General features: G+C 36.0%; 3 protein-coding genes and 1 pseudogene across 6 annotated transcripts; 1 reads left to right on the forward strand and 3 right to left on the reverse strand.

Moving 5' to 3' along the window:
* Positions 1 to 244: 244 nt before the first annotated feature.
* LOC112508502 lies at positions 245 to 3,750 on the reverse strand. 2 transcript variants are annotated; one of them, XM_025113133.1, is made up of 4 exons: positions 3,603 to 3,750; positions 1,717 to 3,441; positions 1,430 to 1,547; positions 245 to 745 (listed from the first exon to the last, which is right to left on the reverse strand). In XM_025113133.1, the coding sequence occupies exons 2-4, from the start codon at positions 3,325 to 3,327 to the stop codon at positions 507 to 509; spliced, it is 1,968 nt and encodes a 655-aa protein (XP_024968901.1). In that variant the 5' UTR covers positions 3,328 to 3,441; positions 3,603 to 3,750; the 3' UTR covers positions 245 to 506. The 2 variants fall into 2 exon arrangements, with proteins under 2 accessions (XP_024968901.1, XP_024968902.1); XM_025113134.1 differs by having other exon boundaries at positions 735 to 806; positions 1,717 to 3,750.
* Positions 3,751 to 8,905: 5,155 nt separating this feature from the next.
* LOC112509992 lies at positions 8,906 to 13,296 on the reverse strand (annotated as a pseudogene).
* Positions 13,297 to 14,487: 1,191 nt separating this feature from the next.
* On the forward strand, positions 14,488 to 20,738 carry LOC112509267 (protein SUPPRESSOR OF K(+) TRANSPORT GROWTH DEFECT 1-like). 3 transcript variants are annotated; one of them, XM_025114128.1, is made up of 8 exons: positions 14,489 to 14,671; positions 14,918 to 15,398; positions 17,535 to 17,640; positions 17,835 to 18,033; positions 18,503 to 18,712; positions 19,945 to 20,043; positions 20,119 to 20,274; positions 20,407 to 20,668. In XM_025114128.1, exons 2-8 carry the CDS (start codon positions 14,921 to 14,923, stop codon positions 20,530 to 20,532), a joined length of 1,374 nt encoding a protein of 457 aa, XP_024969896.1. In that variant the 5' UTR covers positions 14,489 to 14,671; positions 14,918 to 14,920; the 3' UTR covers positions 20,533 to 20,668. The 3 variants fall into 3 exon arrangements, with proteins under 3 accessions (XP_024969895.1, XP_024969896.1, XP_024969897.1); XM_025114129.1 differs by having other exon boundaries at positions 14,490 to 15,398; positions 18,503 to 18,571; positions 18,638 to 18,712; positions 20,407 to 20,738; XM_025114127.1 differs by having other exon boundaries at positions 14,488 to 15,398.
* Positions 20,739 to 22,314: 1,576 nt separating this feature from the next.
* On the reverse strand, positions 22,315 to 23,373 carry LOC112510366 (zinc finger A20 and AN1 domain-containing stress-associated protein 4-like). Its single transcript, XM_025115764.1, has 2 exons — positions 23,221 to 23,373; positions 22,315 to 23,140 (listed from the first exon to the last, which is right to left on the reverse strand). The coding sequence occupies exon 2, from the start codon at positions 23,020 to 23,022 to the stop codon at positions 22,525 to 22,527; it is 498 nt and encodes a 165-aa protein (XP_024971532.1). The 5' UTR covers positions 23,023 to 23,140; positions 23,221 to 23,373; the 3' UTR covers positions 22,315 to 22,524.
* Positions 23,374 to 23,849: the final 476 nt, after the last annotated feature.

Here is a 23,849-nt window from a genome sequence, read left to right on the forward strand (position 1 = left end):
CTGAACAAAAACTTTCTCAATTATACAGACCGATGAATCTACACAAACAACTTAAGAACTTAACGGAAACCAACTAAACAGCCCGTAAATGACAGATCGCTTGAAAAACCGACACTAAAAAACAAAAACACGCATCGATCGAAACAACATATATCCCTCTATTTATTCATGTTTGTATATATTTTCATCCAAGCAGCAGCTGATTTCAAGTGTTTGTTAAGCCAAATGGGATGAAAACAAGATCAACAAACAGATGGTTTCTAAACCCATATCTCTTTTTCTTTCTTCAGTAAAACTAAACCAAATCTCCAATTGTACAACATTTGGTTGTAAAGGTACTACTAATGATGCAGAATGTACAAGCAATCAAGATCTGTACAACAGTTACAGCACCAGCTTTTCCGGTCACCATCCCGTCCCGTCCCGTCCCAAAAGCGTACAAAAAACCCGATGCAAAACGAGACCCATCTTCTGGTTCGCAAAAATCAAAGCATCGAGCCTGAGCTCTATTCACCGGAAAAAACTTCGTTGGTAACCGATCCAGATGTTGCTCGAGCCTCCTCGGCGATCCCGAGCGCCATTGTCGCCTTGTAAGTTAGTAAGTCGGCATTTTCCATCAACAGTTGAGCTCTTTGCCGTTTGACGATGGCCGCCTGTTCTGCCCTCTTCGCAGCTCTTTCGGTTTCTTCAACTTTGTTGGTCGCGTTCTGCGCATCATCTGCTGCGGATTTCTCGTTTAACGCCGCTGTAAATACATTCAGACCCGTGTCCAATTTAGCAATTTCACATACAATTTGGTAACACTCCTGAAAAACCATCTTACGAGACCAAGTTACACAAAATAAGCGGGTGAGTGCACGGGCACCACCCCGGGCCTAAACCTAAATCCACCCCAGCACCACCGCAGGGGCGGGGGTTAAAACGTAGCACAGATGTTTTCATGAAGACCCTGAAATAGAGAAAAGTCTAAAATGCCCCGAGCTACAAAACAGGGGAAAAGTTTTGAAGTAACTCTAAGATATCGCATGAAACTCGATCTTTCTCGTCAACCAAAATCAGTATAACAAATATTCCGTACAACTGACCACAAGGGCAAACAGGTAAATCTAGATAAACATCGTGTAAAACAGAAAACGTTCCAAAACGGAAATCGTTTTATGGAAGAAACAAGTGCAGACTTCTTTACCACTATAAATACCGAAACCAGTTCAAACACAGACCATGGTGCATAAAGATCCGTCACCGGCCACCGCCCCCATCTAGGCGGTGTTGTGACCTAAAAACAGTGACAAAAACATCTAGAATTTCATTGAGAAGCTAGAATTTTGTCGACCCGATATCTATTATTGGCCTCTAACATGATGAGAAAGATCGATCATATGAGAAAAACAAGCTACAAATCGTGATAGAACGAGCAGAATATACACACCTTTCAAGAAATTTAGCTGTTTTCCTCTTCCTAATTGGTTCCCTCGTTGTCTAAACGATCTCTTCTTGCGTAGAACCGCTTTGATATTAAGTTGTTCCGTTTTTTTCGGTTTGTAAAACTGCCACAAAATATCAATCATTCATGTTTGTTAGAAAAGCACACTTCAGTTAAAACCGTTAACTATTTAAGAACCAACGAACCAGACATTCATAATGAATATTGATATATTCATCATGCATATCAAAACGGAAGGTATTAACATCGGGTATAGCATTTGTTCTTTTCACCTGAAACACGCAAACGAGAGCCGAATGCTTCTTCTTCCGTTTAGACATCCAATAACCATGAACAGCTTCTAAAACGTCCTTCGATGCCAGCGTCAAACACCGGTCAACGGCTGAGATCGCATCAGAATAATCCACCGGACTGGCATAAATCCCTCTTTCGTAAGCATCGATTATTTTCTCAAAAGTATCTTCATCAACACGCGAACCATGCTCTTTGTTAAACTCGTTTAACCACCGCTCGTCATCAGAATCCATATCGTAGACCGGATTACTCGTTTCCAATACCCTCGAAACCTCATCGCCTCTCGAACGGATATATGAATCCGGCATCTTAAACGGAGAATATTCCACATCCGCATACCCCGATACCTCATTCACTCGAGGCACCGGTATTATACTCGCTAATGAGGCCGGCAATCGGACACTCCTTTCAGAACATTTCCGATAAAGTTCTTTGAAAACGAACCAATCTTGTCGATCGGGGAACTCGAGCTTCCAACTTTCATCACCAGTGGCCCAAATTATAGCGTGAGTGATCCGATTGCAAAAGCACGGTCTCATTACGTTTTGAGCTTCGATCCTACACCTTTCCAAGCCATCTATTTTAACGACAAGAAACCATTGTTTAGAATCAGACATTTCCATGGTGATAACAGCTCCTCCATCTCGATAACATCTGTCTGATTCTATCATCAATATATTCGCATTGCAACTTGCGGAATCTATGTCCTGTGTTAGTTCTACAAGCGTAGATTTGAGTTCCTTAAAGTTAGCTCTTCGAATTGACCTTGAAATATCCGGGTTTGATTTTATCGGAAAGAAAGGAACCCCATCTTGAGCCAGACCTCCGCCAGCCGCTTTCAGATGAGCAAAACTCGACGGATTTCTTTGGATTCTTGATCGTAAAGAACTCCGCCTCTTCTGGATACCACGGTGCATGGAAACACCATTTCTTAGCGGCAAATTGATCGCGGTTGTCAGCTTCTTTCTTCTAGATTTAGATTTTGCAGCTAAAGTCGGCTCGACCGGAGATTGGGTTTGTTCGGTGACGGCATTTGGTGGCGATACTTCAGAAACGGATGGAAATGACAATTCTTCAGTGATCGTCTTCTTGTTCCTCGATTGTTTCCGAAAGAACTTCTTCCCGTACTTCTTATCTGAACTCGAAACCTTCTCAAGACTACCGGAATCCACGGATACACTCCTCTTCCTTTTCCTCGAATAAACCACACCCCACCGCCGATTTTCGTTTTCGTGATCACCGGAATCACAAAAAACGTCAACAGAATCAACTTCCAAGGATTCCCCCAATTTAATTTCGGTTTCCGGTTCACCGTCATCAATGTCCGAAACCTCATCATTTCCATTCTTGTTTTCTTCATTTGAATTACGCCACCCGTTTTCTTTAAACTCAAGATCTCTACCGCCACCACCACCGCCACCACCGTGGTGATCAAGCAATTCAATCCAATCATCACCGGCATCTGCAACGGCAAGAGGTGGTCTTCTCAAATGTTTCAGCTCCTCTTGTGTGGTAAACAATCGTCGCCCTGATCTTAAAACCCTAGCCCCGAAAACCCTAGTAGTCCTCCTCATCTCCACCGACGGCATGGGCACCGTCCGTACCCTTTTCCGATGAATTCTCAAACCCCCGCAACAATTTCTCCGGCCGGTTCCCCAAAATTCTAAACCGATTAAGTCAATCGGTAATAACCCCACCAAAATCTTCCAAATAAACTAGAAATTATACATACATATACGCTTATACGATCATAAAATCGAAAATCAAAGTGGGTAAACAAGAGTTTATACACAAATTAGATCTAAAAACAGATTCATCGATTAGAAAAGTTCAAGTCTTGGCGATACGTTTCATACGCACGTACCTGTTGACGGCTGACGGAGTTTAAAGAGGGATTAAAAGAGTGGTGGCGGTGGTGGTGGTGGTGGAATCGGGCGATGAAAGGGGCGGATGATGGAGGGCGGGAGGAAGAAAGGGATGAATGTGGCGGCCGTTAATGGCAGAGAGGGGTAAGTGAAGAGGCTGAAGCGGTGCTGGCCGTTGGATCTGGAACCCTAGGGTAACTGTTTCTAAATTCAGATTATATTATCAAAAATAAATAAATTGGGGGAGTAAAAAAGGGGAAATCAATTTGATTTTTTCTGTTTTAATCCTTACAGTTTTATCTGATTTTTAGTTTTGATACCTCATCTTTGATGTATTTATACTTACAGTCCCTGTATTTGTTGTTATTTGAAAAAAAAAATGTCTTATAAAAATAATTGGTCTGTAAAAATACGTGTTCATATAATACTTCTTAAAAGTGTTATATAAAAAAGTTGATATTATATTTTATTATAAAACTGTTGTAGAAAAACCTGTTACAATTTTCAAGTATGTTATAATATCTTGTTGTAACACCTTTACATATGATGCATAGTTGTTTAGGAGGCAAACTCTGAATCGTTAAGAGGTGAATCTTGTTTAGCAAAAAAAAAAATATATTGCCTCTTAATGGTTCTTAAATTATCTGAATGATTTTGTATCTTAAACCTCTCTTAACCGTTAAGCGCCATACTTTCATTGTAAACAATTATATTTCATTTTGCACTATATCATGAAAGCCTCTTGATTATTCTGACCACTTAGGGGTTGTTTATTTACCTCTTGATGGTTTCATTAACAGGCAACATCTAAATCATTAAGAGGCGAATCTTGTTTAGCAAAAAAAAAATATGTATTTTAATGGTTCTAAAACTCTCTGAGTGATTTTGTATCATGGGTCTCACTTAACCATTCAGCGCCCTAATTTTATTGTAAACAATTATCAAACAATTATAATTCATTTTTCACTATATCATGAGAGTCTATTAATCATTCTGACCACTTAATTATTCTGCATCAAATCATTCACAAAACCGTCAAACAGACCCTTAATCATTCTGCATCAAACCATTCAACAGTCTCTTAGTCTTGTCAATTACTTTATTTGTCCAAAGATAAGCATATATGGTAAAAATGACACGGTTTTATAAATGTGTTATTATTATTACGTTTTTTATTTAACTGGATCTCAAAATTAGCTTTAATTAATGTATCTATCATACTAACTCTTAAATATTTTTATGCATTAATTAAGAATATATATATGTATTTGGAAATTTAGCTATTTATTTTCTAAAGTGAACGCTTAGTTTGGTACAAACATAAATAGAAATGTGGACACTTATTTTAAAACATGATGAAGTAGTTTATAAATAAATTCAGATATATTTAGTTTCCTATAAAATAGATTTGTAGTAGTGATGATGTATTTATTATAAAGTATATTCATGTGCTTAGTAGTTTCATTTATTTGAGTATACCACCAAAGACATTGATATAAGAAATATGAACTTTTTTTATTTATATTGCCGAATCAAAGTGTGTTATTGTCATATTAATTATGGTCAACGCATAAGATCATTAAAACAATGTCACACACACATATATATATATAGAGAGAGAGAGAGTACGTTTCAAATGCAACTCATCATATTTGTACAACCAATGTAATTCAATCAATTAAGATATTTATGGAAATTATGAGAGTTCATTTAGTATGATTTAAATATTTATGAAAGATGACCAGGTTTCATTAATTATGATCAATACTTTATATTAAGAAACAATCTAAATTTTATGAAATCACATGTTCATCAAATTAAATAGACGGTTGAGATTGAGTTGTATCTGTTGTACAAATGTAAAGGGTTGCATAATAATCCACATCTTTCTCTCTCTCTCTCTCTCTCTCTCTATATATATATATATATATGTGTGGGTTCATTTAATGGAGAACTAATTAGTTTGTGATAACTGTGAGATCCAATCACAGTCACAAATCAATGGATAAATCATGAGACTAATATTTTTGGTAATTTGACTTAATTATAGTTAAAGGACATTTTAGGTATTTTAAATTTTTTACCTCTCGTCTCTCTCTCTCCTCTCTCCTACCTCCGGCCTCCGACGAACACCATATGATAACCAAATACACCAATATACTCAATGTGATACCCAAAACACATCAAGTAAAATTTTGAGATCATTGTGATACCAGATGTGGTACCAATGTGATACCAATTGTGGTACCACTATCGCAGGTGAGTGTTTAATGGTCGATCATCGGATACGACGTCTTGGCCAAACAAGATGACTGGAGGAGGTCACCGGAGTGGTAGTGGGTGCCGGAGAAGGCCACTAGATTTGTTCCTTATGTATCCGTGTGCGTGTATATACACATATATTAAAATATTAAACTAATTAAAGAAAATTGAAATATTAAACTAATTAAAGTAAATTGAATAATCAACACAATTTACTAATTTACCTTTTGTTTTATTTTAGTAAATAACATTAATTATCTAAAATGATTGGCTCATATTGGACCTCACATTTACCACAAACTATTTAGTTCTCATTTGATTAAGCCCCTATATATATAAATGTTTTCATAAGACATTTCTCAAAAATGTTCATGTAAATAAAAAAAACAATACGACGCTTTGTTTTGAAAGTGTGATAAAAACTTGTTAAGACATTCAAAAACGTCTTTAGGTTTATATTGCAATACTTTTATAAATAACGCACAGTTATTTGACTCTATAAACTTAAATCTTATAAAGTAGTTTATTATGACACTTATAGTTGTTTGGTTGGTTTTCAATTAAGTTATGTATGAAATAAATTATTTGTACGGGTTAATTTGTGTGTATAAATCGACGAGTTTTTGTTTGGAATGTTTTTTCATAGATGAAATGAGCATGTTTTTTTTAATTGGGAGGGGCAAGTTTGAAAAAAATTGGCTTTCAGTATAAAGTTTTTTGAAGACTGATTCAAAGGTGACTTAGTCATTTGATAGAAGATTATGGGGTAGTTGGCATGTGCTTCTTAGTGGAGTTAGGGGTTGTTCGGTTTTTTTTTTTTTTTGTTAAGACATGTATGGATATAATTGTCTGTATATTTACAGATAAGTTGTTGTTCGGTTGTTGTGCTGAATAAACAGTATGAATGTTATAAATAACAATTTTAACCCCAGACTTTTTTTTTGTCTGAGTAAAACACAGTTTGATAAAAATGTTGAACAAATGACTTTTTCATACATATAAGTTAAAACAGTATAACAAACATAAACAACGCAAGACAAATATTAAATCATCCTCAAAAACCAATGTTTTTCGCTTTTTTTACCTTTTTACTGTTTGATTTTGTTTTTTTACCGTACTAGAAGAGATAAAGATATTAATGGTTGTTTTGGAAAAGAAACAAAATAAAGGGTGTCTTAAAGTTTGTTTTAAAACTATTGAGGGGTGAAAGTAAAACCAAACATAAGTTTAGGGGGTTTAAGTGTAAATGTTTGTGAACTCTATCACACTCTCACTATATAAATTCAGCCCCGAAGCGTACACAACAAGAAAGAAAGAAAGAAAAAGAAAGAGAAAAACAAGGGTAAAAAGGTAATTTCTCGCTCATTAAAGCTATCACAAGTTTCTTTACCAGAATGCCACCTAACCCCAATTTTAGGTTTTCTATTCCAACTTTCTATGTTGGTCCGCTACAGGAAATCATATCTCACATCACTTGGTTGACTTTATGTCCTAAAAATGTGTATTTTGGTTAATGGGATTGTTTATTAAATGTTTATCTGATAAATGTTTATTGGTGTTATTTGAGTGTTGTAGTGTCTGGTATTTGAACATTGGCTCGTAGCCGTAGAATACGACCCGAATCGTAACCTGGAGAAGAAGCAATGACGGTATCTGGGGAATAAGTATCGGCTAATTCTATGCCAGCGGTAATACAGAAAATGAGATTCAATCCTTTATTGCAAATTTCTAAGCCGTTCTTTCACTCATATAACTATCTAGTTTCCTTCATCAACCCCCGAGTAATAAAGAATATATATATATATATATATAGAGAGAGAGAGAGAGAGAGAGAGAGAGAAAGTTTGTTTCAAATACAACTCGTTGCATTTGTACAACCAATGCAACCCAATAAATTGAGATATTTATGGAAATAATGAGAGTTCATTTATTATGATTTGAATATTTATGAAAGATGAATATGGTTCATTAATTATGATCAATACTTTATATTAAGAAACAATCAAAACTTCCATGAAATCACATTAATCAAATGAAATGGACGATTGAGATTGAGTTGTATTGATTGCACAAATGTAAAAGATTGTATAATTATTAATAACCAACCTCTCTCTCTCTCTCTCTCTATATATATATATATATATATATATATATATATATTCAACTAATGACACTTCCTTTCTAGAAAGAAAAGAAGTTGGGGGAAATTTACGTCAATATTCTACCATAGAGGGATTCAAGAATAATTATCATCATAATTTATCTTATTGGGTAGCAGAGTCGTTCACCGGAGGGACAACCCATCCTATCTAGCCCATTAACCAGGCTTAGGTTATCTATTCTTAGGTATGGACTGATTTTTTAAATTAATGGCCGGACATGGATGATGGAACATTTTTTGAGTAGGTTGGCCCACTCGTTAATATTTTATAATAGTACATGTATAAGTTGTGTCATAATCCTTGCGCAAATTTGCATAAAGCTATTTTTCCCTTTTTTTAATATGGAAATAAGTTTTATATAGATGCAAAAGACATTTACGGAAATTCTAACTAAAACAAGAATTTCGTCAAAAAATGGCTAAAAAATGAATTTGATTCGAAAGATCGACTATTTTGATCGATTTTCCCAAAGACTAGGTTAGGTTGATTCTCCTTACTGGAATTTTTCTGACTGATATATTTAGGGTCTTATGAGATTAGTCGAGATGTACACAAGTTTATCGTGCATCCATGATTATCAAGAAAAACGTAGATGGATAGTTTGCAACTCTGCATCCACAACCATACGCTATCCCACACAAATATAGGGTTTAGAATAAGATGTACATAAATCTTTCATTTGATCCAGAATATAAAGTAAATGATTGTTTATTTACCTCTTAATAGTTCCATTAAGAGACAAACTCTGAATCGTTAAGAGGTGAATCGTTAAGTGGTGAATTTTGTTTGGCAAAAAAAAAAATTTGCTTCTTAATGGTTCTAAATTTTTCTGAATGATTTTGCATTCAGGGCCTCCCTTAATCATTTAACGCCCTAACTTCATTGTAAACAATTACCAAACAATTAGATTTTATTTTACACTATACCATAAAAGCCTCTTAATCATCGCTTGTGGTCAAATCCCTACCTAAATTCATATGGAACTCGATAGCCATCGCGAACCTGCTACAACTAATAAGCTCCTACACTATGCCACTGGGCACGTATCCTTCATCGATCAAATGCTCGGTTAATCCGGTCAAAACTTCCGAGACGCAATTCCCGTCCGAATTTGCATCCCGACCTGAAGAAAACGAATACGTTTTGTTCTTCAACTCGGTCCAGCTATATCCAGTATCCTTTTTCAACACCTTCTCCTTCATCAGTTTCCGAATCTTTGCTATTTCGTTCCACATTTTCGACTCGGCATAAATATTCGACAGCATGATATGTGCCGAAACGTCATCCGGATCGATGTCGAGTATTTTCTCGGCAGCGTATTTTCCCAGATCGAAATCTTTACTCGTTTTACACCCGGATAAAAGACACCGCCAAACCACCTTATCGGGTTTTGTAGGAAAACTAGTTATGAAGTCGAACGCTAATTTCGTTTGACCTTTACGAGAAAACAGATTGACCATACAGGCTAAGTGATCGGTCTTCGGAGTTATGCCGTAATCTTTGGTCATAGAACGGAAATGGCGTAAACCGTCCTCGAGAAGTCCCGAATGACCACAAGCAGATAGAGCCCCGATGAATGTAATGCTGTTAGGTTTTACTCCAAAATCTAACATCATATCGTAAATTTCTAAAGCTTCTTTACCATGACCATGGTGGGCGTATCCCATGAGCATTGTGTTCCAAGAAACAGTATTCTTCGAAGGAAAATTATCGAAAATTACGCGGGCATTGGATAATCGTCCACACTTAGCGTACATGTTGATAAGGGCACTGCCAACGACCACATTCGAATCGAACTCGAGCTTAATGATGCAGCAATGGGTCTGTTTACCCCATTCAATAGCCGGTAGATCGCCACAAATGTTCAAAATGCTTGAATACGAGTAAAGATTGAGTTCAAACCCTTTCAATAACATTTCTCGCAGAAGTTTGACGGCTTCTTCATAACATCCCAAGTTCATATGTCCGGAGATCAGTGCATTCCATGTGACGACATCGTGTTCGTTCATCTCTTCGAAAACCTTCAAACCTCCATCAAGAAAACCGGATTTGAAGTAGAAGTCCATAATTGCATTCCCGACGAACGTAAATGAAATGTATCCCAGTTTCAAGATTAATGAATGAAGTTGTTTCCCAATATCGATTTCCTTCACATCAAGAAACGCTCCAAGAACGGTTGCAAATGTTCTTTCGTTTGGTCCATCACCCGAAGCATGCAATTTACGGAAAAGATCAGTGGCTTCCTTACCTTTCCCTTGTTGAACACAACCCCCCATCAGCGCGGTCCAGGCGGTCAAGTGCGGCTTGTCGACCTCCCAGAAGGCTCGTTGAGCCGAGCCCAAATCACCACATTTTGCATACAGATTAACCAATCCCGTCACAACGAACTGGTCCAGTCGGGTTCCACTTTTCACAGCATGGGAATGTACTTGCATACCAAGTCCCGTATTCTCAACGGTAGCACAAGCACCCAATACACTCGCGGAGGCGAATTCATTGACCATCACTCCTGCTTTGTGGGATCTCGAGAAAATCTTCAATCCCTCTAAATTTTCACCACAATGACAAGCACACGAGACGAGTGAAGTCCAAGAAACCTCATTCGGCTCCAAAATCCCGTCAAAAACAGATATTGCATTGCTCAGCATCCCACATTTCCCATAGAAATTAACCAAAGAGTTCTCTACGAAGCTATTTACCTTCTCCTCGAACCTTATGATTCTTGCATGAATTTCTTTACCGATTCTTAAAACCCCTAAACTCGCAGATGCAGATAAAGCGCTGACGTAAGTGTAGTGATTCGGAACAAAACCATCAATCACCATTGATCGAAAACAATCCAAAGCCTCAACCGCCATACCCATCTGAGAATATGATGAAATCAAGGTGGTCCATGAGATAAGGTTTCTTCGAGGCATTTTATCAAACACCTGGCGGGCATCCTTTATACGGTTTGTCTTGCAATACATACTGATCAAATGATTGTACGTATAAACATCCGGTAAAATCCCAGATTTGATAAGCATGGCATGAACTGCTCTGCCTCTGGGAGCTGAGCCTGGGTTGGTAAAAGATCGTATTAGATGAGTAAAATTCATCAGAAGATGGTGGTGTACAGTTGCAGAGGATGTTTTCCGGTGGGGGACGACAGTGTTGCATTGATGATAGTCGTCCGTTCACGCTACTCTCTTATGCAAATCTCCATTTTCTGAGTCTTGCGCAAAACCTTGAACAGGCATACATTCAGCATCGAACTCATCTATTTGAGGTACGAATCAGTCTTCTAAGCTTCAATTGATTGTATATTAACATTAGTTGGCTCTGATGAATCAACGATTGCTTTTCTATTTGTTAAAAATTTATCCACAGTTGTTAAATAACCGAAACAATCTGCAAACACCAGCAAAGCAATTGTCAATTATCCTACAATGTTAGGTAAAGTGTCAATTATCCGACAAATCAAAGTGAAAACGAAGATCCATACCTTGTTAACGACGGTAGTCCGATGGTGAGTTTCATACTCGATTCGACACCCATTAATTGCTCTAGAATGTTGAGAATCCTTAGAATTACTTTAGGAATTATGAATTCAATGCAAATCAGTTCAAATCGTATGCTGTAATGGCTGCAGTCGCCAAGGGATATATTCCGGGTGGAAGGGACGACAACCAAATCCAGATCCGATCCTATTGGATTTGGGTTGCGAGTGGGCCGGATTAAAATGGACAAGTAGGCAATGGATTCTTTTAATGGGTCGACCCATTTGGTTGGGCCGAGATTATATATTGCGATTTTTATCCACATACCACAATTATAGTTATAGTCATGGAGGTTTATCTGTAATAATTCAAAATCATTCGTTGTCATCTAAGAATTAATCAGTATATATAAATTAGTCAAATAAAAGATATAATATCCATACTATATTATGAAGCATTTGATAAAAACTCTTAAAAACCATTTTTTATGTATGAAGTAGGGATGGTGATTTGCCCCGACCCGATGGGGAACCCAGTTCACCCGACTCGAACGAGGATGGGGATTTCCCGCTGAAACGGGTCCTGAGGTCGGGGATCCCCAGTAGACTCAAACCAGGGTCGAGGGATGTTACTTAAATCATGGTTGGGGCCGGGATCTCAGGTAGAATCAAACTAACATAATATATTGTTCATGGGGTTTGACCAGGTTTTGACCGAGGATTGATAGAGGTGTGACCGGGGACGGGATGTTAATCCCATGTCAGTCGGGAACCGGGGCCGGGGATTACAAAACCCGCCTTGTCCTTGCCACGTTGCCATGCCTAGCATGAAGTGCTGTTTATTGATGTATATTACTTAAAATTCAGGATTACAGGTAAATTGTGTATAAGTACAACATATTAAACCTCCATTTTTTAATTTGTATAATTAATTGTAGATAAACATAATCATATACAGGACAAACATCACATTCCAAATATAAAAAATCTAAAATACAATTAGAATAATGGTTGAAATTTAATAAAATACTTAATTATTATCTTTATAAAAAATTATATCATTGGACCAAAAATAAATTAATTCATTATTAACTTAAATTAAATTATAATAAAAGAAATGAATTTAAATAGTTAATTTGATACTAATAATGATATTCTTTTTGAAATTTTAATTACAATATCTTTAAATTTATATTTTATTCAAAATTAAAAACATTATCATTTTCTCAAAACCATATAAAACTGTATTATATCCATTGACGAAAAATAAAAGAAAACAATAAAATCGAGATGTATCTCATTGCATTGTACGAGTATTCTTCTAGTCAGGGCCGACCCTGATAATTTTGGATGCCCACGACGGAAAGTCAAAAAAATGTCCCTTATAGTGGAAAAAAATTTAATCACAAGTATATATGAGGATATTTTTAACTTTAAAACAACATGAATAATGGGTATTCATTTTTAAATAAGGCTTGAAACATAAATAGTTAAGAATAAGAATATGAGAAAGAGACTTTAAGAAATGAACCTCATGCATGGAATTGTCTTTAGTTGTAGAGTTTCGACCAAGTGCAAGTGCAAGTGATTCAGGCATCACATATATCCCAATAGCATCAAGGTGTGTGCTAACACGTCCATGAAATCCACCCCATGGTCCATGACTCGTGCATCCTTCATAATTGGTTTTATCTCCCTACAAACCATCCAAAAGAATAAGAACACATAAATCGGTACCATCGTATATATTCTTCAAGTAAAACACAACAAAAGATATAACTAAAACCTTACCATGAGACTAYTGAGATAGACAAAGGATCGAGMAATGCATAGTAAAATAGACATCAACTGATTCGGGTATGCATCAAATTAAGTGTATAACAACAAACCCATAAAGAACGAAAGACATTCTACATAAGAACAATAGAAACACAATAAAATCATATCACTCATCCAATTTTAACATTTGATCGCACCCCTATCTCCAAAAACAGTCAAATGGGGCTTCTACAAATTCATGATGGTAATTCAGACTCATATGTCAAGTGATTTTCTGATGTAAAAACCTCTTCTGTTAAGCTCAGTATCTTAACCCTTGCCAAGTCGAAAACTATGACAGATGTTTAACACTTTTTCATATAATTCATGTAGTTATGGGATTCAATTTCCCTCACAACCAAAATGCTTGTTGAAAAGTGATTCATGTTCAGCAATACATCTCTCCAACCCTTTTAACAATTAGAGTTGGCCTCCTAAAAGTAAGCATATCTCGAGACACAAACTTCACGTATCAATGGACCAATTTCACAGCTAAAAACGAATAGAACATGTGAAACAGTCAAACAAAGTGAAACAGTCAAACACAGTAAGTCAGTAACAATTGAATAGTGATATAGTGATACCGATACAGTAAGTCAGTAACAAGAATTAGAAACACAAATCACAAACCACAAAGGACCAAATTCACAGCTTCATTATTAGGTTTTGCAATCAAATTAGAAACTTAAAAAATAAAATAAGTAAAGTAAATAAGTAATAACCCTAAGTCCCTAACCTCACAAGTCACAACTCACAAGAGAGAGGCAGACGGGCGACGACAGTGAGCAGGCGATAGTCGAGAGAGGCAGCCGCAGACGGCAGTCGATAGTCGAGAGAGGCAGAGAGCGAGAGCCGATTGCGTCAACTGTCAAGGCCGATTGCGATTGCGATTCGTGAACTAAATCGGATTTCTGTTGTGAGTTCTGTGAGAGCGAGAGGCGGGAGCCGTGAGGGAGGTAGATGGAGGAATGGAAACGGTAATATTCATAGGCCCAATTGAAAACTGAACACATATATATATACATTTGATGCCCCTTGGGTTTATGGGCCGGCCCTGCAGTTCTACTATTAATTAAATAATAATATTATTATAAAAATATTATTATTTGTTAGCCTTGAGAAGAAGCCGCCTTGCGGTTCCTTGAGATTGGTTGGTGCCTTAAGACGAAAGATAGATAAGTGGCATGTTGAATGGTTCTTTCCCTTTGATCCCAAATGACACCATTACTTTGAAATCCCCATCAAATCAAACCCGCGAACAAAACAGGATTCACGATCACAAACCTCCGTTGACCCATTTTTTTCCCCCAAAATTTGAAGGTATATCGATCAATCCAACAAAATTCAAGTAAGTATTGCGTTAATACTGTTTGATCTATTCACGACTAGGGTTTTCTCGATCCTCAATTGGATCAACTCATTGATTTCTCTAGGGTTCAAACTTGTTAACTCTTGATACGATCTGATTCCTATTCTACAGAATTGAGTTTTTTTTCTTGTTCTTCTTGATTTTGTGCATTAAATTACTAGGTTTTCTTGATTGTGGTTTGGATTTTTTTTTTATATATGTATTTGGCTATTTATTTGTAAATAGAAGATGTATAGCAATTTTAAGGAACAAGCAATTGTGTATGTAAAGCAAGCAGTTGAAGAAGATACAGCTGGTAATTATGCAAAAGCTTTTTCACTGTATATGAATGCATTAGAATACTTCAAGACTCATTTGAAGTATGAAAAGAATCCAAAGCTTAAGGAAGCAATTACCCAGAAGTTTACTGATTATTTGAGGAGGGCTGAGGAGATTAGGGCTGTTCTTGAGGATGGTGGAGGGAATAAACCTTCATCTAATGGAGGAGATACTGGGGTTGCCACAAGGCCTAAATCGAATAAAAAGAATGGAGATGGAGGAGATGGTGATGATTCTGAGCAGACCAAACTCAGATCAGGCCTTAATTCTGCAATTATCAGAGAGAAACCGAACGTTAAGTGGAATGATGTGGCGGGTCTTCAGAGTGCAAAGCAAGCTTTGCAGGAAGCTGTAATCCTACCGGTGAAGTTTCCACAGTTTTTTGTTGGTTAGTTTACTCACTTTTGTTTTTCTATCGTGCCATTTGATATATGAGGTCGATAATGCTTGATTATATACGGTGACTACTGAAGCTGTACAGTCATGCCAATGGAGTCTGGGAATAGAATACCTTTGATGCAATTATGTTTACTAATTACTGTTGTTTTTGTTGCATTGCTTCTAGCTTTCAGCTTTTATCTTGTGTTGATGGTGAGTAATATAGAACAGGGAAATTGACCAAATTAGCCATTTTGGTCTAACATCATCACTTTTTAGCCACCTTTTTTTCAGTTTGACCAAAAATAGCCAAGATTTCACAAGTGCCCATTTTGCAACTTGCGAAATGCCGAAATGTACTTTCTTTCTGAATTAAATATGATTCTGGTCGGGTTGGCTTGCGAAATGACACACGAGAAATCATATTTTATTCATAAAAAGTACATTTCTGGAAGTTGCGAAAGAGGCACTTGTAAAATCTTGGCTATTTTGGTTCAAACATGAAAAAGTTGGTTAAAAAGTGAAGATGCTTGTCTAAAATGGCTAATTTGGTCAAGTTCCCTATAAAACACATAGTTTACTGCCAGCAAAGCCAATTCTAGTGAAAAAAATCATGATCTTGATTGCTCACATTTGCTAGCATTAATGCCACGGGCATATCTGTTGCACAAGGTGTTCTATGAACAAATAGATACACGATTCTCTTGTGAAGATTACACAAATTTATATGGATGTCCCATGAAACTGCGGTGTTTCTTCTTTTCTTTGGGCAAAGGTAGACATGAAAGTTCCTTTTTTGGCATAATAAGATGCTGATGTGGTTGTTTTTTGTTCCATAAGATTTTTCTTATCTTGTCATTCACTCGTTTGTTGGAGTCCCACATCGGCTAGATTTAGATTTATTCTCCTCAATATATGTTGGAACCTTCTTTATCTTCTCATGGTCTCTTTTGGAGGGTATCTGATGGGGTTCTACACATCTCACACGGTATATCTGAAAGGGACTTGACACTCTATACCCATATAGCATTCTTTGGAGGGGAATCAAGGCATGTTGGAGTCCCAGACCGACAAGAATTGGACCTGTTTTTCTTAATATATGTTGTAACCTCCAATTTTTCCTCAATGGCTCTTTTGGAGAGTAATCTGATGGGGTTCCATGTACCTCACATTGTTGTTGAAGGGTATTTTAGATAGTAGATAATAATTGAACATTTTTCATAACTTCATATGCAATGAAGGCTGCAATTTTCATGAGGCAAAGGAATAGTTTTATGTTGCATTTGTGTGAGCATATGTCCTCACTATAAGATATGGATGTTGTTGCTTTTGTTCACAAGATTCCTTATTTCGTCATTATTAAAGGCTCGTTTAAACATTAGACTAAAAGTCAAACATTTTCCGTAAATGATGTGACTGGTCAAACTTCACCATTTTAATGGGACCGGGGGAGCAACTTGTTACGTCATCTGTGGTACATTTGTGTCAACATTCCTTCTCTTAGGTCCAACACATTTGTTATTGTCATTGTTATAAAATGTTGATGCTTTTGCTTTAGTTCCACAAGAATCCTCCACTTAATTCATTATGGAAGGTTGTTTAAGACCGTAGATTAATGATCAAGCATTTTATGGAAACAATTAACCAAACCAAACTGGCCCAGTAAATCCCACTCGGAAGTAGGGTTTGGCAGGGGAGATGTACGCATAAATGACCTTTACTCCAAAAGAGTAGAATAACCGTTTCCATGGATGGATGGAGTAACTTGTAGTAGGTTCATCTATGCGAAAATGCCTTCTTTTTAACTTGAACCTATTAAATCTTTTGGCACAATATGGAGCCACCTTCGGAGTATTTGGAAGGAAAGGTCCATTGGTTGTTTGTGCACCATTTGAAGGAAATATGTTGGGTTTTTTTAGCAAGTTTGCATTCTTGAAAACATCCGCTCTAATATTTAGGTAGAGCTGAGGTATGCGTACATTCCACCCCCCAGACCCCACTTCTGGATGGATATACTGGATTTGTTTTGTTTGATTTGGTTTATGTTGGTTTTTGAACTCTTCCAATTCCATTATGATATCAAGCATGAGTTGATTTCGTTCTTGAAACTCACACTTGATTTCTTGATCGTTTGCTTCGTAAAAAGGGAAGAGACGGCCATGGAGAGCTTTTCTATTATATGGACCACCCGGGACCGGAAAATCTTACTTGGCAAAAGCTGTGGCAACGGAAGCCGACTCAACTTTCTTCAGGTACAATTGTCAATTAAGGTTCAAATTTGGATGATTTTTTCCATCCAACATCAAAACTAGATATTCACTTTGAAGTATTTAGAACCTTTTAGTTATAAACAATTTTTGTTTGACTGTATATGCTATCAAAATACGTTCATGTGGAAGTATTCATAGGAGTGTATTGATGATCATCAGATTTTTTGTTTATGCAGCATTTCTTCTTCAGATTTGGTTTCAAAGTGGATGGGAGAAAGTGAAAAGTTGGTCTCGAATCTATTCCAAATGGCTCGAGAGAGTGCCCCTTCCATTATTTTCATTGATGAAATAGACTCGTTGGTTGGCCAACGTGGCGAAGGCAACGAAAGTGAAGCATCTCGTCGTATTAAAACGGAGCTTCTTGTCCAGATGCAGGTATTTTCCGCTTTGTTAAAGCAGTGAAATTCTATCTGGTCGATGTATTATCTTGTGGTATAGGCACCACAAATAAATTTGTTTTATAGAATGCCTAGAATGTCTAAGCTTCCTAATATAATAGTTTATAGAACTTCAGTTTATAAGACCAAACTATAAAGCGTCGTATCTAAAAGCGTTACAATAGGTTTATAGGACGTTTTTAAGGCGTTTTAGCAAGTTTTTTGGACAACTTAAAATAAAGTGTCGTATTAGCTATTTTATAGGACACTTTTAGAAATGTCTTATAAACTCATCTTTTTATAGGATGCTTTTGAGAATGTGTCCTATGTTATAGAACACTTCTTCAAATAGTGTTGTATAAATCAGGTCTGCATACTCCCCCCCCCCTTAAAAGACGTACGCTCGAGTGGGATTCTTATGATGAAATGAAATGGATCTCCAAAATTCTTGTTCGTGTTTGTTTCAGGGTGTAGGGAACAATGATGAGAAAGTTCTTGTTCTTGCAGCCACAAACACTCCATATTCGTTAGATCAGGTACTGTTTTTGGACATCAGAATTGCTCGTTTTCCATTGGCGCAACTGACACAAAATGAATTACAGGCTATTAGGCGGAGATTCGACAAGCGGATTTATATTCCTCTACCGGATGTTAAGGCAAGACAACACATGTTTAAGGTAACATTAGAATTTTCCGGAAGCATCAGTTGGATACCAAAAATCAAACCAAACGAACCCAACATATCTTGCACTAGTAGGAAACAACCGCTCTACTCTTTGGAGCAGAGAACACATATGCGTACATCTTATTCCATACCATACTTTTGACCATCTCCGGTATTTTTCATGATGGCTCCTACTAAGACTATCTCCCGGCATCTTTCGACCTTTAAACACTCACTGCAACAAAATCGGTTTTATAGGACGCGATATTATGTCCAGTGTTCTAATATACTACATAATAGGACTTAAAGATTATAGGAACAACAATTGGGTGTTATATATAAATGTGTTACAATAAATTGACAGGATGCGTTTGGGTGCCCTAACAAGTTTCTTAGGGCAGTTTTGAAATAAAACGTGCTATTAGTCTTTTTGTATGACATTACTTGTAGATGTGTCTTATAAAAACTAATGTCCTATAGAAAATAGCTAATAGGGAACTTTTATTTCAAAAAAAGTAATAAAAAACTTGTTAGGATGCTCATATACGTGGTAACTTCCTATTGTAACACCTTTATAGTACATCAAGATTGGTGGCTATTTGGTTTTTCATTAAGTCTTGTATGGATTAATTTGTCTGGGCAGATTAATTTAGTCTGTATAGATTGAGAAGGTTTTTGTTTGGGAGTTCATACATGAAAAGAGCGTGTTTTTTAATTGGGAGGTGCAGATTTGGAGAAAAAAACTTGATCCATAAAATTCCACTAGAAGTTTACTGAATAAGTCACTCTATATCTTTAAGCTACTAACAAACAGTTACGTTGATTGGATAAGCTGTAAGTCTCACTAAGCTGTTAACAAACAGGCCCTCACAATGGTGTGGCCCTATAAAGTTGAATTCCTATAAAGCAGTTTATTGTGACATGTAGATATCTTTTTTTTTGGATTAACCTGGATGTCCAATCCGCTGTGCGAACCGACTAATCTCAGGGCGACCACCTGCTTTGCAGATAGCCCGGAGTCACCGTATTTGAACCCCACAAGGGGATTTTTATTCCTCCTTGGATTTGAACTTGAGACCTATGAAGCCGATTTTGTTGTAGTGACTTCTAAGGAACTCTTAGAATGTAAAATAGGTTTGTTTATATAAGGAACAATAAAAGCATAATATTGTTGTTTTTGTTATTAAGATTATTGTGACCCCGTTTGGTACTAATCTTACGTCAACCATTAAATGGATACAATAGGTACACCTCGGAGATACGCCTCATAATCTAAACGATCGTGACTTTGAACAACTTGCATATAGAACTGAAGGGTTTTCCGGGTCAGATATTGCGGTTTGTGTAAGTGTTGACGGTCCTTGAGATTTGTGTTTCTGACGTGAAACGGCTAAAAATGTATCTTTCTTCTAATCATAGGTAAATGAGGTCTTGTTCGAACCTGTACGTAAAACACAAGATGCTATGTTTTTTATAAAGACATCTGATGACACTTGGGTGCCTTGTGGACCCCGACATCCAGGTGCCATTGAGATCACTATGCAGGATCTAGCAACACAAGGGGAGGCTTCCAAGGTATAAATCTTTATAAACAATATCAGAATAGTGTTCACTGCTCAGAAGTGAACACTGTTCTGGATGAATCTTTGATATGACCAACCTTGTAAATTTTGAAAAACGAAAGTGGGTTTGGGACGTGTTTTGCAGATCATTCCGCCACCGATATCAAGAACGGATTTTGACAAAGTTTTAGCGCGACAGAAACCGACCGTAAGCAAAGGAGATCTTGAATTGCATGACAGATTTACCAAAGAGTTTGGAGAAGAAGGTTGATGATGGATTCTTGAAAGTGTTCATATTTTCATGATTGTGTTTGAATCAAGATTACTTGAAAATGTATATGAGTTACTCCATCAAGATTATTCATTTCAGTTGAATTTCATTTGCAATTAGTTTGGTTTATTATAAATAATTCCGATTCAAATTTGTGTCGATTAATCGTTAGACGATCGATTGTTATTTAGGGCCCGTTTACCCAACGCTTATTCAGTAAGCATTCACCGGTAAAGAGTAATACACTTCCATTTTACTTGTTGGATGAAATTTTAGTCTATCAAAACGACATTGCATGTAGCACTTTTCAACAAGTGTTTACAAGGTAAGTCTTTGTCACTTTCTCTTATCGGGTAAGATTCTCAATCCTTAATTTAATTCGATAAGGTGATATGATTCGGTATACACTTATAGGGTAAGAATGAGGTAAGCAAGTGAACAAATTTGTAGAAGTTTAAAGGGTTCGTTTATTATTATCAAGGTATTAATGAAAGATAATCAAAGTTTATTCATTATAATCAAAACTTTAGAATAGAAAATAATCAAAATATATTTATGAAACCAAATATTTATTAGTGTATAATAATTAGAATATTCATTTAGGATATAAATGAACGTTTGAGATTGTTTTACATTGTTTGAGTTACCAGATTTACAAATAATATATTTGAAACTCTAAAATAAATACATTTAATAATACTACTCGCACAATGCAGCGAGATACATCTTGATTTTAATGTTTCGTTTTTTTTCCTGTCTCAGTCAACGTTATAATACGGTTTTATGTGATTTTGAGAAAGTGTAATTTTTTATATTTAAATAAAATATAAATCTGAAAATATCATTAAAAACGAAAAAATGGTCGATATTAGTATTAAATTAACTATTTAATATTTCTCCATTTTTGTGTATTTAATTTTTTTTTTGTTTAACAATATAATTTTTTATAAAGATAATAATTAAGTATTTTGTTAGAAGTCAATGACTATTCTAATTATATTCTAGATTTTTTATATTTAAAATGTGATGTTTATCCTCTATTTAATTATATTTATCTGCAGTCAGTTACATGAATTCAAACATGAAGTTCTAATAAGCCGTACTTACGTACAATTTACTTTGTAATCTTGAATTTTAAGTAACATGCATCAATAAACAGTACTTCATGCATAGAAAATGATTTTTAAAAGTTTTTATCAAATTCTTTACAATAATACTAGAAAGGTACTCGCACAATACAGTAAGATATATCTCGATTTTAATATTTCATTTTTTTGGTTTCTGTTGATGTTATAATACTGATTTATGTGGTTTTAAATAAACAATAATGTCTTTTTAATAAAACATAAATTTGAATATATCATAAAAAATTTAAAAATATATATATACATAGATTTTTTTTAAATTTCTTTAATTCAAATTTTTTAATTATAATTTAATTTAGGTTTAATAACGAAGTAATTTATTTTTGTTCTAATAATATAATTTTTATAAAGATTATAATCAAGTATTATGTTAGAACTCAATAATTATCATAATTATATTTTAAAATTTATATTTAAAATGAGAATTTATCTTGTATTTGATTATATTTATCTATAATTAGTTATCCAAATTCAAATATAAAACTTGGTTACGTACAATTTACTTGTAATATTGAATTATAAGTAATATATATTAATAAACAGTACTTAATGCATAAAAATGTTAAATTTTAATGAAACAGAAAATAAATAACCAAAAATTCAGAGCAATATTAATTAATCTAAAAATACCGGACCATGGTTTTTCATTTCCAATTTTTTTTACTTCTTTTTACAAAAATAAAAAAGGGAAGATAAAAAGACCCGACCCACCAAAATGAGCCGATAAACCGAAATAGAAACATTAATCAAACCAACACCCCCATAGGACCATCTCCCATACCCTGTACCCCCAATTCTAACCGTAAGATCAAAACAATCAATAATTCAACCAACGGCTCAGATCTTTTCAAATTTTATCGAGCTTCGCAGCCTTGATCACCGGATTCTCCCTCGCAATGGCTTCTTTCCCCATCGTCTTGAAATCAAACGTACACGCGTGCATCTCAGGGTACCGGTGGGTCCCACAGAAGGTGGTTCCACATCTGCACGTGAACCCCGTGAGCCCCACGCGCCGGTTGCAGCACCCGCAACGGTTTCGTTGCTGCGGTTTTGAAACCGCCGGAGACGGAATCACGGTACCGGAATCTAGATCTGTAGCGACGGAAAGAGATAATAACGTACCGGAGGAAGAAGAAGAAGAAGATGTCACCGGTGATGATTGTTGTGGAGGCGATAGGCTTTTCTCGACGGCGATTTTAGCCTCCGACATCTGCTGTTCTTTCAGGCAATGATCTTTGTAGCATTTCGAGCAGAGATTGAGCGTCGTAGGACTTCCAAAGAACCCGCAGTTATTCGCGCAGAGGACGTGATTGCTTGCTTCGTGCCATTCCTGTTCTTCCGCCATTTTCGTTCTTCTTCAATTTCTCGATAGAATATTCTTCAAACAAACAAAAAAAGTATCGTGAGCGATCGATTGAAATCCAAATCCAAATCAATCGCTCAAATACACGAGATTCCGAAACCTGTAGGAAAGAAAACACAGAATCAGAAGATGCGAAACAAAAAGCGATGGAAATTAAAAAGGGGATGAAGGGAAACGTACGGGAAGATGAAATGAGGCAAAGATGGGGAGTGAATTTGAAAACCCGAGATGGGTATGAGAGGACCACACAGAGGAGGTGGGAGAGAAGAAAGGGTTGGAGGAAGAAATATAGAGAAGGAAAGGGAAATGGGGGCCAGGTGTTTGTGAAAATGTCTAAGCTGCTCAAAAATGAAAACGAGAATAAACGGCAGGAATAAAAGGATCCCACGGGATGGAATGGGTTTCTACAACAAAACAAATCATATTTCAAATAATTATATATATAATCGGGTTTAAATGATAACGACACGTATATAAAGAGCATAAGTAAACGGTCGAATCACATATGATTTTGTGCATGATATTAATGTAAAATCACATGTGATTCATGCGACTTTGCACCGCGACTTGAAAGCGTGACCATAGGGTCGTCCGTACACTTTTTTGACCGTTAATATAAAATCACATGTGATTTTGCACATGATTTGACCGTTCTCGTATTCTCTTAAATAGTTAGCATTCTCGTTTGATCTTTTATATATACACTATATTATAAAACATTTTTTATGCATGAAATATTGTTTAAAACTTTATATATTAGGTACCAAAATAGAAGTTTTGAGTACGTTACCCAAAATATGAATCAAGTT

This window comes from Cynara cardunculus (assembly GCF_001531365.2).
Source record: "Cynara cardunculus var. scolymus isolate 2C chromosome LG 3, CcrdV1, whole genome shotgun sequence".
NCBI lineage: Eukaryota > Viridiplantae > Streptophyta > Magnoliopsida > Asterales > Asteraceae > Cynara > Cynara cardunculus.